Here is a 17,936-nt window from a genome sequence, read left to right on the forward strand (position 1 = left end):
CGTGATGGAAGCAGTCTTGGAGTGTGGAGTCAAGGGCAAGATACAGTAGATGATATCGAGTACAGTATATACATATGAGATGAGTATGTAAACAAAGTGTCATAGTTAAAGTGGCTAGTGATACATGTATTACATAAGGATGCAGTCGATGATACCACACTCCGAGGTACCACACTTACAGTACAATGCTGCGCAACATGTACACCTTCATACAGACCACTGTGTACAACATAGACATTGGGAAGGTTAAGGAGACTCCAATGGTTTCTGAGCTCAGAGCTAGACTCCTGCACTAATGCCATTTTAAGTTATGATGATATGTTTTGTTTGCCAAGCTTGTCATGGAAGTACCAACTTGCTCGTGAGGCATCTCAAGTTGATGCATGGAATGTTCCCTGTTAGAACTCTTCGACTAAAATGTGGTCAAGCAGATTAATGTTGTGTATTTGGTACATTTTCAGGCTTTAGGAAGCATTTGAACAGGGCACATTCCAGAGACTATCAAATGTTGTTACGCTAACTTGGATGCTAATACAGCAGTTGATAATCAGCCAAGTCATGCTGATTTTCCTTCAAGTTCTAGTTGTAACCATGTGGTACCAATGTCTAACAAGAACACACTTGATATGTGTGCGTCTGCTATTGCACAACTGCAGGTCAGACGACTATAAATAGTTTTGTAACTTCCATGGAAGAAACAGTTCAAGAGAGAGAGTCAAGCTAAAGCGACCGCTCTTACATGTAAATGTATATGAAGAGACATCCTCTCTTTCCTAAAGAGAAAAATGCATTGCAAATTCAACTATTTTATGATGACTTTGACACTGCTAATCCATTGGGATCAAAAAAGGGTATTCACAAGTTGGGAGGTATATAAATGCTGCAAAAAAAGAAACGTCCCTTTTTCAGCACCCTGTCTTTCAAAGACAATTTGTAAAAATCCAAATAACAATGTAAAGGGTTTAAACACCATTTCCCATGCTTGTTCAATGAACAATTAATGAACATGCACAATTAATGAACATGCTCCTGTGGAATGGTCGTTAAGACACTAACAGCTTAGAGATGGTAGGCAATTAAGGTTACAGTTATGAAAACTTAGGACACTAAAGAGGCCTTTCTGCTGACTCTGAAAAACACCAAAAGAAAGATGCCCAGGGTCCCTGCTCATCTGCGTGAATGTGCCTTAGGCATGCTGCAAGGGCGCATGAGGACTGCAGATGTGGCCAGGGAAATAAATTGCAATGTCCGTACTGTGAGACGCCTAAGACAGCGCTACAGGGAGACAGGACGGACAGCTGATCGTCCTCGCAGTGGCAGACCACGTGTAACAACACCTGCACTGGATCGGTACATCCGAACATCACACCTGCGGGACAGGTACAGGATGGCAACAACAACTGCCCGAGTTAAACCAGGAACGCACAATCCCTCCATCAGTGCTCAGACTGTCCGCAATAGGCTGAGAGAGGCTGGACTGAGGGCTTGTAGGGCTGTTATAAGGCAGGTCCTCACCAGACATACCGGCAACAACGTCACCTATGGTCACAAATTCACCGTCGCTGGACCAGACAGGACAGTCAAAAAGTGTTCTTCTGTGTCGCGGTTATGTCACACCAGGGGTGATGGTCGGATTCGCAATTATCGTCGAAGGAATGAGCGTTACACTGAGGCCTGTACTCTGGAGCGAGATTGATTTGGAGGTGGAGGGTCTGTCATGGTCTGGGGCGGTGTGTCACAACATCAGGATGAGCTTGTTGTCATTGCAGGCAATCTCAACGCTGTGTGTTACAGGGAAGGCATCCTCCTCCCTCATGTGGTACCCTTCCTGCAGGCTCATCCTGACATGACCCTCCAACATGACAATGCCATCAGCCATACTGCTCGTTCTGTGCATGATTTCCTGCAAGACAGGAATGTCAGTGTTCTGCCATGTCCAGCGAAGAGCCCGGATCTCAATCCCATTGAGCACGTCTGGGACCTGTTGGATCGGAGGGTGATGGCTAGGGCCATTCCCCCCAGAAATGTCCGGGAACGTGCAGGTGCCTTGGTGGAAGAGAGGGGTAACATCTAACAGCAAGAACTGTCAAATCTGGTGCAGTCCATGAGGAGGAGATGCACTGCAGTACTCAATGTAGCTGGTGGCTACACCAGATACTGACTGTTAGTTTTGATCTTGACCCCCCCTTCCCTTTGTTCAGGGACACATTCCATTTCTGTTAGTCACATGTCTGTGGAACTTGTTCATTGTCTCAGTTGTTGAATCTTATGTTCATAAATAAATGCAGTTGACAGTGAGAGGATGTTTCTTTTTTTGCTGAGTTTACTTTGATTAATTTTACCCCAAAGTTTAATTACATTTTGGTAAATATTCCCTTATGTGCACTCTTCCATATCAGGACCTTAAAATGCATGGATTTGATTCCATTCTTAAGCCAATAGTCAGTGATTTGAAAGTGCTTGAGACTGAGGGTATTGAAGTTCCCTTCTTCAGTGGTCGTATACATGGCAGTATTGTCCAAGTAACTGGAGATAATCTTGGTAAACATTGCCTGTTTTGGTTTTGTGGAATCATTTAGTGCTCGTCATTGTTGCCGTTTTTGCCTCACTGAGAAAGTGGATTTTCAAACTGTGTTCTCTGGGGATGACCCAAGAGTGACTTTATGAACAAAACACATGTACTCAGACCATTGTCAAATGCTTCTTAAAGCCTTTGAAATATTTAGCTTCTTTGAAATATTTTGCTGGCCTATAAATAATTTTGCAGGCCTTTAAAATATTTCTCATGACTTCTACCAACTTTTGCAGGCCTTTGAAATATTATGCAGCATTTTAATAAACTAGCAGGCCGACATATTTTGCTACCTTTTACCAAATTTTGCAGGACTCTGAAATATGTTCTAGCATTTTACTAAACTTCATAGGCCTTTAAAATATTTTGAAGCCTTTTACCAAATTTAGCAGCCTATTAGTTTTGAAAGGTTGTTTGCCTACTTTAGGGCCACGGTAGTAGAGGGCTGTAGTACCTGAGGTTCCCGACAGAGATCATTGCGGCATGGTTGGCATTTTTAATGCTACAGTTGGGAGCGGGCAATTTTGCGATTCAAATATATTGTTGTCCCGTAGATTATTTGAAAATGTTCGTCTTTCTGCTTTGTATGCGTTAGCCTACCTGTTGTATTAAAAGCACATCTTTGTCAAAGTATTCACACAATCAGAATTCGCTGCTTCAAGTTACAGTAAGTAGCCTACCTCTCCTCGTTGGGCGTGCGAGATCAAGTGCCCTAGTATATGTGTGGTCTCAATGAAATAGAGTAGGCTGCCTATGCATGGGCGGAGAAGCACGGGGCAGTTAGCTTTCGTAGGACATTTACTTCCTACATATGATTAGGCTAATAGTTTACTACATTGCCTAGAAATAAATATTGATCACGCATCTTTGGATACTGGATGCTGATTGGCTAAAACAGCATTTAGCTGTGTGTGAGACGGTATACCATGACTATGACTGTTTAGGCTTGTCACCTTGATATCGTTGCGCCTTTTCACGTCGATAAAATGGCAACATCAACAATAGTTCGACATGCCGATGTAGAAAATAAGCCTTTCGATCAACTTGATAGAAACCGAAACAAACTAAATGGGCACTTGCCTGCTTCACTGACTGGTGTGCAGAACATGGGATACATTGTGAGTTTGGGAATACAACTAAAACGGAACCGAACGTCATTCTATGATACTTTCATGGTTTTGTGAGAAACATGTATGGCGAATAATATAGGATTAGCAGCTAACATTACGCTGGACTCTGAGCTGGTTTGAACCGACATATCAACGACCCCATTAGTCTGGAATGGAGTAGACAGAAGGACACCAAATTCACAACGAGCAACAAACAATGTGTCTGTCGGCGTAATTAAAAAGTTGAGGAAAGAGGGCCTCAACAAAGCTGCCCACCAGTGAACTGATACATATGTAAGTTAACTGTTAACGCTAGCTAGTTAAATCATTCTAACGTACCCTGACAATATAACCGGTAGTGTTGTAGGCCTAACTATTAGTTCACGTTATTTTGTATTATATGTTTCAGGTACACAAAAGACGAGCCGATGGGAGTGACCACCCTCACCCCCACCCCCACCCATTTAAACAAACCACTGCCTCCGAACCACCGTGATTCAGAAACTGTCGGATGATCAATGGCGACCCATCATTCAGGACAGGTGGGGCAGCCCCACCTGTTTTGAGCGACACACTTTTTTTTTTTTTTAGGGGGTGCGGGGCTTGCCTGTTTTGCTTGATATTTTGGCATTAATATATGTTATATCAGTTTGCAAACAATGTAACAAAAAAAATGTAATTGAGTTAATAAAGCCGCATACAAACATGGTCTCTTGCTTTCTTGCGTAAGGCAGCTCAAAAATGCAGGCGTTTCAGCCTAGCGCAGTGCTTTCTGTGGTGGTGTGATTGGCAGTAGAAAATACGTGAACGTCTTCATCGAAATTCGGGTTGCTTCTCATCAGCGTGTAGTCTTATACCATAATTTGTACATCTCAACATTTAATGTAAGCTTGCTAGCTAGCCTGTGGTTGTTGCATAGTAATGAGACTTTTGTCCGGACTACTTTTTCTGGCGGAATTGATTTATTAAAGCAACATTTTCAAATTAGATGTGTAGTTCCTTGCCATACTGTGTTGGCAACCGGTTTATAAAGGTACCTCGGGTGTTAATGGTATATGGCCTATATACCACGGCTAAGGGCTGTATCCAGGCACTCCCTTAGCTGTGGTAAATAGGCCATATGCCGTATTGCTTAACAATATAGCCCAGTAATACCGAAATAAAATCGTCGCTATTTTGACTGCCTGTATGTGTCTTGCTTGTGTTTGATATTCTTGCCTAAATATACTGTTACAATAAAGTTTGTACGAACATTATCATGTATTTTGTGTAGGCTACAACATGAGAAAAAATCACTCTTGAGCCATGGAATGCATATATCGAACATATATCGATATGTTGACCATATCTTTAGTGTACAACATGAAGTTTCCCCCTCCGTGTCAATAAGGGGAAGAGGCAGCTGAGTAGTGGGTGCACTGAGCACCTACTTGGGCACCCTGCTAGCACCAGGACTCAGGCCACACTCGGTTGGGTGAAGGCATGATCAGCTGAGAGTCAGCATTGAGTGTCGTCAACTGGACCAACACCATGCCGACTTTGAGGGGGTGGATGGGTATTATTAATAATTAATATGAATTTATTAATATGACTTTGCATCGGTACACTTCTGATGGGATTCTGGCAAGATACCGACTCCAGAGTGGCGCAGTGGTCTAAGGCACTGCATCTCAGTGCTAGAGGCGTCACTACAGACCCTGGTTCCAGGCTGTATCATAACGGCCTTGATTGGGAGTCCCATACGGCAGCGCACAATTGGCCCAGCTTCTTCAGGGTTAGGGTTTGTCCGTGATTGTAAATACAAATTTGTTCTTAACTGACTTGCCTAGGTAAATAAACAATACAAAAAAAGTTATGGTAGACAGAATCAACCCGATTCTGGGCAGTCATTCAATATGGCACCCGGATTCGACTGATTAAATCAGTTCTGGCCTGCTAGAATAGGGCCACGATTGGGCCAAGTACTTGTTTCTAGCTAGGCAGTAGCTACATAAGAATCACACACGTGCAGAAATATATGTATAATTAGCCACTGCAAATCGGGTTCCAGAAAATCCGAAACCGCAGCCACATCGTTCACCAAAACTCTTACCTAATGTAGCAGGAGCCAACAGTGTTGAAAAATAAAATTATAATAATATGAAATTAAGAATGTGTTATTAAGACTGAATAATCAAGTCTTATAAAATAATTTACATCACAAGACAGAACAATACTATATTGCCAACAGAATATAGAATAGAATATATTGATGTAGCTATTCTAATTTCTGAATCCTATTAATATTTTAAATTGTTATTTAAGTGATAATGCCCGAGAAGCCGCTGTTTAAAGAATATATTGGCACTGGTGTAGTTAGGCCGGAGACGAAGCCGGCGTCTCGGGCATTATCATTTAAGTGTTGACCCTCCAGTCCAGAATATAGCAGAGAACTGGATTGTTGCGACCATCAGGTGGCGCAAAGGCATAGATGTGACGAATTTGTACGAATTAAGTCATTTATTTATTTACATAGCCAAAAAACGGACAGCCCTCTGAGGACAACCCATTTAAAAGATGACTGTGATGAAAAACAATAATTAGTTCCTCAGTTATTATTTGAAGAGATTTTACAGAGTGAATGTTTGATGGAACTATAAAAGATCTTGAAGGCGAATTTTAACGGAGCATTATTAGGGCAGACGGTCAGTGATCTTCTGTGTGCGGATGCACTGCGCGCTTCGCTTTCTCATGAGGCATCCTCGGCTCTTCAACACACAGATCCTGTAAAGATGGAGTTTAGCGAGAGGAAAAGAAGAAGGAAATCTCAGAGCTTCAAACTGGTCCATGAGCAAGAGCAAGGTAGGGGATACGGGAGACTGCGTGTCTGTCTGTGTGTCTGTGAACGTCTGGCGCTGTGAGCAAGTCAGTGCTACACTGTAAACAATAGGATAGAGATGGCTACGTCAGTACATAGGTATGTACCTGTTATGCATGTATAACTCACTCGTCATGGTTTACAAAAAATAGATAGGTGAGTGAGTATTTAAAAAAGGAAATTCAACCAACGCAACGAACTAAGAAAATCCAGAGAGCATTTAGGCAGTGGATCAGTGATTTTGTACAGAATATGATTATAATATTATTTTATGTGTTTTACTCTTGTATTTGTCTAGCCTTTAGGGCACTTTTTTTGTGAACTAGTGAGAATAATCTTTCTGAGAGCTGAGAGAGTGTTTTTAGTGAGAACGATTTCGTCATACAATACCACCCACAGGTGGTGGATTCTGGGCTGAATGGGAGGAGGGTGGAGAATCATTGGTTAACATCACAGCCCACATAATTACCATAGCATAGTGTATGATGTGGGCCTAGACAGAGGAATGCAATGTTTTCATACATACACTGAGTGTACAAAACATTAAGAACACCTGCTCTTTCCATGATAGACTGACCAGGTGAATCCAGGTGAAATCTATGATTCCTTATTGATGTTACTTGTTAAATCCACTTCATTCAGTGTAGATGAAGGGGAGGAGACAGGTTAAAGAAGGAAGTTTAATCCTTGAGACATTTAAGACATGGATTTTGTATGTGTGCCATTCAGAGGGTTAATGGGCAAGACAAAAGATTGAAGTGTCTTTGAAAGGAGTATAGGTGCCAGGCACACCGGTTTGAGTGTGTCAAGAATTGCAACGCAGCTGGCTTTTTCACGATCAACAGTTTCCTGTGTGTATCAAGAATGGTCCACCACCCAAAGGACATACAGCCAACTTGAGACTACTGTGGGAAGCATTGGAGTCAACATGGGCCAGCATCCCTGTGGAACACTTTCGACACCTTGTAGTCCATGACCCGATGAATTAAGGCTGTTCTGAGGGAAAAAGGTGGTGCAACTCAATATTAGGAAGGTGTTCCTAATGTTTTATACATTCATTGTATGTCAACCCTCATATGTATATTATCATCAGTCATACAAACATAATTTTATTTATTTTAATGTCATTATTTTGGATTTACACCAAACTACCCTGATTGTACCCTAGATATTACAGATCTCTGGTGTTTTTATTTTCACAGATTTTGACGCAAGGAGTTTTGACAATGCCGTCAATATACATGTCAATGGAGCATCAAAAGAGACTGCCATGCCAGAAGGTATGATATTCATGCTCTCTATTTTAGTCAGGAAAAATACACACACACACACACATCCTCTCTTTCTAACTCCTCTCTTTCCTCCCCAGCCTGGTTGGGTGATGAGGGTGTGGAGATTAAGAGACAGATCACAGGCATGATGCGTTTGCTGAGTGACAAGGCCGGCCGGATGTACCAGCGTGTGGGAGCAGAGGGAAACAGCCTCAAACAGGAGCCCCAGGAGGAGCACCTGAGCTGGGCGCAGCCGGCTGCTTTGCCCCCAGACCTGGAGGACCCCCAGATCAGTATCTGGAGCTCAGCAGGGGAAACAGAGCCCAGTCCCATGTCTATACCCAATCCAGTCCCCAACGGCCAGGGGTCTGGCCAATACGGCACACGTTCCAAGACCCAGAGGATGCTCAACACAACCACCAAAGGCACAGTCAAAACTAATGGTAATGGGGGGGTCTCTTTATGAGGTCTAGAGAGCAGAAGGCCTATCTTCCATCCAAACAATGTCTGCAGAACCAGACAGCCACATCATTATACAGAGCAGTGACATCATAAAGAGGCCTCTATCAGTCCCTGTCTGGTAAGGCAGACAGACAGTGGAGAAGATTGTGTCATTTAAACAGTCAGACAGAGGCATGGGGTGTCAGAGCTGCCTGGGCAAAACGTTTGTCCCATGTAATGACACGTGTGTGTATATGTGTGTGTCTGTGTGTTCCCGTGCAGATGTGGCTCCTGCAGTGGTAGAGGCTCCCTGCTGTATGTGTAACTGTAAGAGCACCTTACAGGCCATTCTACAGGAGCTACGCACCATGAGGAGGCTAATGCAGACACAGAAAGGTTCCCAGGAGAAGCAGGAGCACAGGGCCCCTCCCTGCCCCCCTTGCCCTGTCCCTACAACTCCGCGTCGCAGACCCCGCAAGAGACGTCCTGTCCACAAAGTTGCTCCACTGAGCGCACCCAGCAAGAGGGCAGCTGTTCCCCCTCTCCCCCCCTCATCCCCTGCCTGTGTACCCCTGGAGTCCGGGGGAAGGAGGGAGAGGGGGAGCAGAGAGCTGGAGAGACCTGTGCACACCCCTGCCTCACCCTCTACCTCCACCTCACCCGAGCTCTCCATTCAAACCCTGTCCATGCAGAACAAGCCCATCCCTGGTGACGACACACACAATCCTAACTATAGACAACCCAAAGGTCTTCAATCCTCAGAGGTATGGTGCACTGTGTGTGTGTGCGTGTGGGGGTGGGTAGTGTACTATCAGTCTGTCTGTCTCTGTTGTGGGACGAATATGCCTCTCGTTCTCTCTCTCTCTCTCTCTCTCTCTCTCTCTCTCCCCCAGAGTGAGGTGCGTCTAGCGGAGGACTATGAGGTGTTTATTCCCAAGGCCCAGCTGGACTCAATCCTGGTCAACTACACACGCTCTGGAAGCCTGCTCTTCAGGAAGTTGGTGGGTCTTATTAACCTTATCACTGACTTTATTCACTTTATTTATGTTGATTGACACACCATCTTGGTCACAGGTGTGCGCCTTCTTTGACGACACCACACTAGCTAACTCACTGCCCAACGGCAAGAGGAAGAGAGGTCTGAATGACCAAAGGAAAGGACTTGACCAGAACATTGTGGGAGCCATTAAAGGTAGGAATGAAACACACCGTGAGAGTGGAGTGGAGAGAGATCGGGCATGGAGCGAGAGAGATGTAATATCTACTTGTTTTGTTGGGTTTTCTGTAAATCTCCCGTGCTGTGTCTAGTGTTTACAGAGAAGTACTGCACAGCTCACAGAATAGAGAAGCTGCCAGGCCCTCGAGATTGGGTCCAGATACTACAGGACCAGATCAAACTTGCCCGCAGACGACTAAAGAGAGGTAGGTGTGTGTGTGTGTGTGTGTGTGTGTGTGTGTGTGTTTGTGTTTGTGTGTGGGTTCAGAATGTATCTTACTGAAACTCTGTTGTTTTGTGGACTCAGCAGAGGCTACAGACCCTCAGGACATCTTCAACAGACCGTGCACAGGTACACACATATGCACACACATGACAATAGTCGCTGCATTTGACATTACCCCTTCCCCTCCTTCGCTCACCCATCTGTCCCTGGTTTATGCACGTTGGGTGTAATGGCTCTGTCTTTGGCCGGTATGTTTAAGTGAGGCGATCCCCCTGACATTTGACATTCTCTTCTCAGACTCCCAAAATGTCAGCTAATTTGTTTCACACGGTGCTACTCTCTCCTGCTCCTCTCTATTTCAACTTACTCTTTCACACACACACACTCCCGTTCTCTCTCCTCTGTCTCCTATGCTCTTTCACCAATCCCTCTACTCTCTTTCTCATGTCTCCCATCTTTATCTCTCTCGCACTCTTTCTTTCTTCTTATTTCCCTCGCTCCCTCTCTTTTTCTCTTTTTTTGCCCTCCACATCTGTTTCTGTCTTCCCTCCCTCTCTGTCTACCCTGCTCCTTTCTCCCTCTGTCTGTCGGTAGTTCTATATTACCTCATCGTGTATCAGTCTAGAAGTTCTATAACATTAGGGTGGGGGATGTGGACACTGTCCAGAGGATGTACTGAACTGTGTTAGACTGGACTGAGCTCACCCCCTTTAACAGCAGCTCTCATATGAGAACATCAGTACACTGGAGACTAGCAAACTCTACATTAACAGTAGTCAGTGGTGTAAAGTACTTAAGTAAAAATACTTGAAAGTACTACTTAAGTAGTTTTTTGGGGGTATCTGTACTTTACTTTTACTTCACTACATCCCTAAAGAAAATAATGTAGTTTTTACTGCAGACATTTCCCTGACACCCAAAAGTACTCTTTACATTTTGAATGCTTAGCAGGACAGGAAAATGGTCCAATTCACACACTTATCAAGAAAACATCCCTGCTCATCCCTGCTGCCTCTGATTTGGCGGACTCACTAAACACAAATGCTGCATTTGTAAATTATGTCTGAGTGTTGGAGTGGGCCTTTGGCTATCCTTTTGATACTTAAGTACAGTGCCTTGCAAAAGTATTCGGCCCCCTTGAACTTTGCGACCTTTTGCCACATTTCAGGCTTCAAACATAAAGATATAAAACTCTATTTTTTGTGAAGAATCAACAACAAGTGGGACACAATCATGAAGTGGAACGACATTTATTGGATATTTCAAACTTTTTTAACAAATCAAAAACTGAAAAATTGGGCGTGCAAAATTATTCAGCCCCCTTAAGTTAATACTTTGTAGCGCACCTTTTGCTGCGATTACAGCTGTAAGTCGCTTGGGGTATGTCTATCAGTTTTGCACATCGAGAGACTGAAAATTTTCCCATTCCTCCTTGCAAAACAGCTCGAGCTCAGTGAGGTTGGATGGAGAGCATTTGTGAACAGCAGTTTTCAGTTCTTTCCACAGATTCTCAATTGGATTCAGGTCTGGACTTTGACTTGGCCATTCTAACACCTGGATATGTTTATTTTTTAACCATTCCATTGTAGATTTTGCTTTATGTTTTGGATCATTGTCTTGTTGGAAGACAAATCTCCGTCCCAGTCTCAGGTCTTTTGCAGACTCCATCAGGTTTTCTTCCAGAATGGTCCTGTATTTAGCTCCATCCATCTTCCCATCAATTTTAACCATCTTCCCTGTCCCTGCTGAAGAAAAGCAGGCCCAAACCATGATGCTGCCACCACCATGTTTGACAGTGGGGATGGTGTGGTCAGGGTGATGAGCTGTGTTGCTTTTACGCCAAACATAACGTTTTGCATTGTTGCCAAAAAGTTCCATTTTGGTTTCATCTGACCAGAGCACCTTCTTCCACATGTTTGGTGTGTCTCCCAGGTGGCTTGTGGCAAACTTTAAACAACACTTTTTATGGATATCTTTAAGAAATGTCTTTCTTCTTGCCACTCTTCCATAAAGGCCAGATTTGTGCAATATACGACTGATTGTTGTCCTATGGACAGAGTCTCCCACCTCAGCTGTAGATCTCTGCAGTTCATCCAGAGTGATCATGGGCCTGTTGGCTGCATCTCTGATCAGTCTTCTCCTTGTATGAGCTGAAAGTTTAGAGGGACGGCCAGGTCTTGGTAGATTTGCAGTGGTCTGATACTCTTTCCATTTCAATATTATCGCTTGCACAGTGCTCCTTGGGATGTTTAAAGCTTGGGAAATCTTTTTGTATCCAAATCCGGCTTTAAACTTCTTCACAACAGTATCTCGGACCTGCCTGGTGTGTTCCTTGTTCTTCATGATGCTCTCTGCGCTTTTAACGGACCTCTGAGACTATCACAGTGCAGGTGCATTTATACAGAGACTTGATTACACACAGGTGGATTGTATTTATCATCATTAGTCATTTAGGTCAACATTGGATCATTCAGAGATCCTCACTGAACTTCTGGAGAGAGTTTGCTGCACTGAAAGTAAAGGGGCTGAATAATTTTGCATGCCCAATTTTTCAGTTTTTGATTTGTTAAAAAAAGTTTGAAATATCCAATAAATGTCGTTCCACTTCATGATTGTGTCCCACTTGTTGTTGATTCTTCACAAAAAAATACAGTTTTATATCTTTATGTTTGAAGCCTGAAATGTGGCAAAAGGTCGCAAAGTTCAAGGGGGCCGAATACTTTCGCAAGGCACTGTATATTTTAAAACTCATACTTTCAGACTTTTACTCAAGTAGAATTTCACTGGGTGTCTTTCACTTTTACTTGAGTCATTTTCTATTAAGGTATCTTTACTTTTACTCAAGTATGACAATAGGGTACTTTTTCCACCACTGACAGTAGTATCGTAGTAAATGCTGAACATCTGTATGTTTGCTTCACACAAAACTGTGATACAGCCTGAAATCAAACCAGGGTCTGTAGCACTGAGATGCAGTGCCTTAGACCACTGAGCCACTCGGGAGCCTAGTTAAATAAAGGTTTAATAAATAAATACATTTTTTTAATGTGGATTGATAACTATGGTGATATCATATTCTTGCAATAGAATCTCTTCAGCTGTCTGGAGAGAGGGAGGAGAGGGAGTTTCTAACTACAGGTAACACCACACACACACACACACACACACACCCACACACACACACACCACACACACACACACACACACACACACACACACACACACACACACACACACACACACACACACACACACACACACACACACACACACACACACACACACACACACACAGAAACACACACACACACAGAAACACACACACTCAGGTTATAATTAGATCATTTAATTACATTTGATATAACACTGTTTTAATTGAAAATGTGTCCTGTAGGCTGTGACTACAACAAGCCAGCATGTTTGGTTAAGGTGGGGAAGAATGTGACTGATTGATTCCGGTGCTGTGAATCAACAACTTGCAATGAAGATACAACGCACTGTACTTTATGTCTTTGTTGCTCCACTAACTTGATGCGTTGTGCCACTTTAGAAAGTCCATTTTGGAAGATGTATTGTTCTTTTACAGCTATGTCAAAATTGTATTGTGGTTGTAGAGAAAAAAAATGGAACAGTGACCAAAATAAGTTGGTTAGTGAAATGTAGTTAGTTTCCATGGACTGCTTTGTTTTACATATGCACACCACATGCACACACACAGACACACACAGAAATACACACACACACACACCAGTTTGACCAGTATAGTCTAGCTGGTTCTGCTGGCTGACCAGCAAAGTCTAGCTAGTTAGGCTGGAAGACCAGCATGGTCTAGCTGGTCTGACCAGCATGGGCTAGCTGGTTATGCTGGCAGACCAGCCTTCGTTGTGTTTTCACTGGTGACCTACCTGCATTGTGTTTTTGCTGGTGACCAGCCTTCGCTGTGTTTTCGCTGGCAGACCAGCATCTGTTGTGTTTTCGCTGGTGACAAGCCTTCGTTGTGTTTTCGCTGGTGACAAGCCTTCGTTGTGTTTTTCGCTGGTGACCAGCCTTTGCTAGGTTTTGGACACTGGTGATCATTGAAAAACATGCTAGCAGATACACAGAGACATAAAAACGGTATCCACAAGTTCATCTGACTCTGGGGAAGTAGATAAAGGGGCTCATTGCCAAAATTTTCACGTATCCCTTTTCACGTATCTTGTTCGAAACAAGATTCATGTTAGAAATGAGAGGATTGTCCAGAGTCGAGGTCATGTGGGAAACACTCCCAGCAACAAGCAAATGTGCCTCCCCACCATAGACCAGGGTTCAAATCCGACTCCACCCTTAATGCTATGTGTCTGTCTAAGTAATGCAAAAAATACTAAATGTAGAGTGGAATTCCACTCTCCATAAAATTAATGAGTTTTTTTTTTGTGCAGGACTTAAATGAACACTCAGTGTAAAATAACCCCTTGGTGTTAATAACCAGAGTTGAGCGTGATTGTATAATTTCTAGTCTGTAGTAAAACATTGACACTCAAAACCACACCTATCATATTTCCCAGCATGCTTTATTGCAGGTATATTTTTTTGAATTTACTCTGGCCTTGGCATGTGCGCTCTAGCCAAACGCTTGCAGATACAGTGCAGGTAGGCTACATGATGAGATTATTATGAATAAGAGCGAGAATATATTTTTGGGTCAAATGGCAGTCAAGCATCAATCATCATGTCACCTGAATAATACCCTCAATATTTATTGTAAAGGTACATCAATATCACTGTTCACTTTCACCACCCTGTGAAGTTCATCATAACCTTTTTGATCTGTAGCCTAATAAACTGCATGGTTTCCTGAGTCATATTGGGAGGACTACACACCATATCATCTCATGACTCCAAGTTTACTTCGAAATGATGGTTATCATATCAATATTTGCGCATAAAGGCGATTCCAACACAACTTCTTGCATAGTTAATTTTACCAACACAAAATGATTCCACCATGTTGAACGAACAAATGATCTGTCAGCATTTATGAAATTGTACTGAAACTACCTGTTTTCATCACAGCTGACGTGATTATTTTTTTAAATATGGTATGACTTTACCCACATTAAAACTGGATGGAAATGTGGTAACTGACAGTCACTCAATTAGCCCATGTCAACCAACATTTTTTAGACTGCTAAATTAGTCTAGCCAGCTATCTAAACTTAGTAATCATGGTTGAATTACATGATTTTGTTTATCACTCTCCCTCAGATATCATATTAAAAACTGCAAACATTTCTCTCCACCCTATGGAAAAATGTGAAGATTTGCAGGAAATTAGCTGTTAAATTGTAAAATATTTTATATGCCCAATGGAAAAATATGTAGAGTGGCAAAAAATTATTTCAGGAAATTAATTTCTGTTTTTTTTTCTCCTGTCCAGCGGGGACACTAAAATGTTAGGGCCGGCTTTGACTGCATATGTGGGTATGGATGTGGTTACGCAGACCCGCAAGCCACTGTGGGCCCCTCATGATGAGTTCAGATTTTTTTGTGGCCCCCATCCCGACCCAAAGTTGCCCATCCCTGGTTTAGGTAGTTTCCTTTGTCCAATTCTCCCTACCTTGGCAGTCATTCTAAATGCAGGTTGAAAATTCCAATTGCTGGGTATTACATATCACTTTGCAAGCCAGCATAATGTGACATGCCTGTTGTGCCTGTTGTGGCCTGCAAACCAGGAGTTTCAGACCACTGTGTAAGGGTAAAACTAGGCTGTTGAGGTATAGCCTTATGATACCGTATGTAATGTATTGTCATGAAGGGTAACATTTTAAGGATACTATATTCACTTAGGCACTCACTTGGTGAAAGCTACTGGTTTGATGAGAATTAAATGCAAAACCATGTTTCTGTCACTAGCTAACACAGTCACGGTGACTCACGGGTGGTAATTCCAATGTTCACTAACTGGCACTCTGGGATATATACAGATATTTGCCCACATTTGCATATATCCCAGTGTGCTAAATGCATTAGCTCCAGTAAATGTAAATTGCACAATTACAATTCAATTCAAGTTTTGACCATTTTTAAAATTCCAATTCCATTCATTGGGATGTTTTTATTTTCCAATTCAATTTCAATTCCATTCCAAGGATGGTTTTGTTCTTCAATTCCAATTCAATTCATATTCAGACAGTTTAAATCCAATCTAATTCCATTCCAAGGTTCATGTTCAATTCCAATTCCAATTCAGACAATCAAAATTCTTATTTAAATCAAATTAAGTTGTTTGAAGATTGCTGCAATTCCAAGTAAATTCTGTACTTCCTGCTTGAATTCGAGAATTGAATTTGAAATACAATTGGAATTGACCCCAACCCTGCTGGTCACCAGCGAAAACAAAACGAAGGCTGGTCACTAGTCTGTGCTGGTCTATGCTGTTTTTTTCATCAGGGTTGTTGTCTCTTTATGACTGTTTATCTGAAAACAAAGGTGGATAACTTCCTGGTAACTCTTTGTTTTGCACTTGTAAAGTCCCTCAGTCCTACAAAATAAAAACAACATCTCTTCCAGGTGACATCTTTGAACTTATGAACCTCAAATGTACGGATTGCGCCTTTTAAAATAGTTATGGTTTTGTATACCATGTAGACTGTAATGTGTTGTCTTAATGGCATTCTAACCTGCCACTCACTATGCACCTCAGTGCCATTTATGTTATTAATGTGACCAATAGGACAGTACTGTTTTTATTTGTGTTCACTGTGCCACCTGCCAACACCTTCATGTAAGGCTCCTTTGTGTACATGTACAGTTGACTGTGTATAATACATATTAAACTAAATATGATCTGATGGTACTGTGTTTTAGTTGATGATGAGTGCTGCTTTGAGAGCAAACACTGTAAATGATAGCTCCTTTGATTATATCAGTATCGTGCTAGAATTATGAATATGAGTTCAAGTGAGATTGTCAGAACTGATAACGAGCAAGTTCAAGGTGTTGGGGTGAAATTAGGGTTTGAGTTAAAGGGCAATTCCACCACTTTCCAACCTAATTTTCATTATCTCCAGCACAATACCAATACAAAGTTCAAAAGTTCTACCCGATGACATCATCAAAAGTTTAAACATTTTTAAAACAGTGATTTTCTCCATCTAGTGTTTGCCAGGAGCCCAACACCATTCTGGTTCTGTTGGAACATATCAAACGCCTCCTCTCCTTACCACAGACAGGTGGAAACATCTTGGGTGCGTTTGAGTGGTAAGGCGAAAGCAACTGACTGTAGACAAAAGTTGCGGAATGAAGTCGGGAAAGGTGTATCTGCGACATCCGAAAGTCGGACACTAATGTAGTTTTCCAACAGCAAGGCTCACATTGCAGTGTTGCATTTGTTTATAAACATTTTTCTTTGTAATGTCAAAATAAACATGGCTCCAACCCTTACATCACACACTCACAAACTGAAATCATATGTGTGTACATTGTACAATCAATCAGTGAGAGAGCATCAAATATCACATTCATTTGTACATATCCACTGTATACAGGAATCACGGCAAAGTTGTTTCCTGTTTCAGTCATGTCTTTGGTCACATTCGCGTGGGTCAAACAAAAACACCGTAATGATTGGTTGGCAATAGTCTCCCGCAATGCAGGTGATGGCTGCAGAATGAAGTTGGTAACAACTGCAGAAACTTGCAGTCGACTGCAGTTCTAAAGTTGCGTTCCTCTGATCAGACGTTGCTGACGCCTGCCAGATCTTAAAACACCTTAATATGTTATGTATCAGCTAACCACATCATATGTTATAGCAATATTGTGCCCAACTGCGGTTGACGTGGTATGCAACGTCTGAGCCGGGGAACACGACCAAAACCTTAAATAACCTTTGATCACATGATTTTTGTAAAGTTCATACAGTCGACATGTCGGCGCTAGTCGGACATTTTTAACCCCATAATGCAATATACTTTGAAAGATGGTCACCAACTTTACAAAAATGATCCACTCGAACGTGCCCCTAGACATTATGAATTGTCTACTATAAATTATAGTTTATGTTCCCATTGCTTAACCCTCATATCAGCACCATTCAGTAGTTCCAGATGCATCAATGCCTTTGTGCTGACATATTATGAGTATAATTGTAAGACCTAATTAAAAATACATTTAGCAAGTCGATTAATGCAAATCATTCATTCGGTCATTCATTTGCAAAGTTATCAGTCTTTTCCCACATGGTTAAAACCACACACTAATGAC

At 42.2% G+C, this 17,936-nt stretch overlaps 1 protein-coding gene and 1 long non-coding RNA gene across 4 annotated transcripts; both read left to right on the top strand.

The window, feature by feature from the left end:
* The first annotated feature begins 3,046 nt into the window (after nt 1-3,046).
* LOC112245256 lies at nt 3,047-4,934 on the top strand. The gene is made up of 2 exons (XR_002952701.2): nt 3,047-3,975; nt 4,091-4,934. It is a non-coding gene; the product is annotated as an uncharacterized LOC112245256 (long non-coding RNA).
* Nucleotides 4,935-6,163: 1,229 nt separating this feature from the next.
* bend7 (BEN domain containing 7) lies at nt 6,164-16,525 on the top strand. 3 transcript variants are annotated; one of them, XM_024413289.2, is made up of 10 exons: nt 6,164-6,522; nt 7,741-7,818; nt 7,908-8,252; nt 8,533-9,014; nt 9,144-9,251; nt 9,325-9,442; nt 9,559-9,672; nt 9,774-9,818; nt 12,780-12,830; nt 13,087-16,525. In XM_024413289.2, the coding sequence occupies exons 1-10, from the start codon at nt 6,453-6,455 to the stop codon at nt 13,143-13,145; spliced, it is 1,470 nt and encodes a 489-aa protein (XP_024269057.2). In that variant the 5' UTR covers nt 6,164-6,452; the 3' UTR covers nt 13,146-16,525. The 3 variants fall into 3 exon arrangements, with proteins under 3 accessions (XP_024269057.2, XP_024269055.2, XP_024269056.2); XM_024413287.2 differs by having other exon boundaries at nt 8,533-9,251; XM_024413288.2 differs by having other exon boundaries at nt 8,533-9,251; nt 9,777-9,818.
* Nucleotides 16,526-17,936: the final 1,411 nt, after the last annotated feature.

This window comes from Oncorhynchus tshawytscha, linkage group LG06 (assembly GCF_018296145.1).
Source record: "Oncorhynchus tshawytscha isolate Ot180627B linkage group LG06, Otsh_v2.0, whole genome shotgun sequence".
Taxonomy (NCBI): Eukaryota; Metazoa; Chordata; class Actinopteri; order Salmoniformes; family Salmonidae; genus Oncorhynchus; species Oncorhynchus tshawytscha.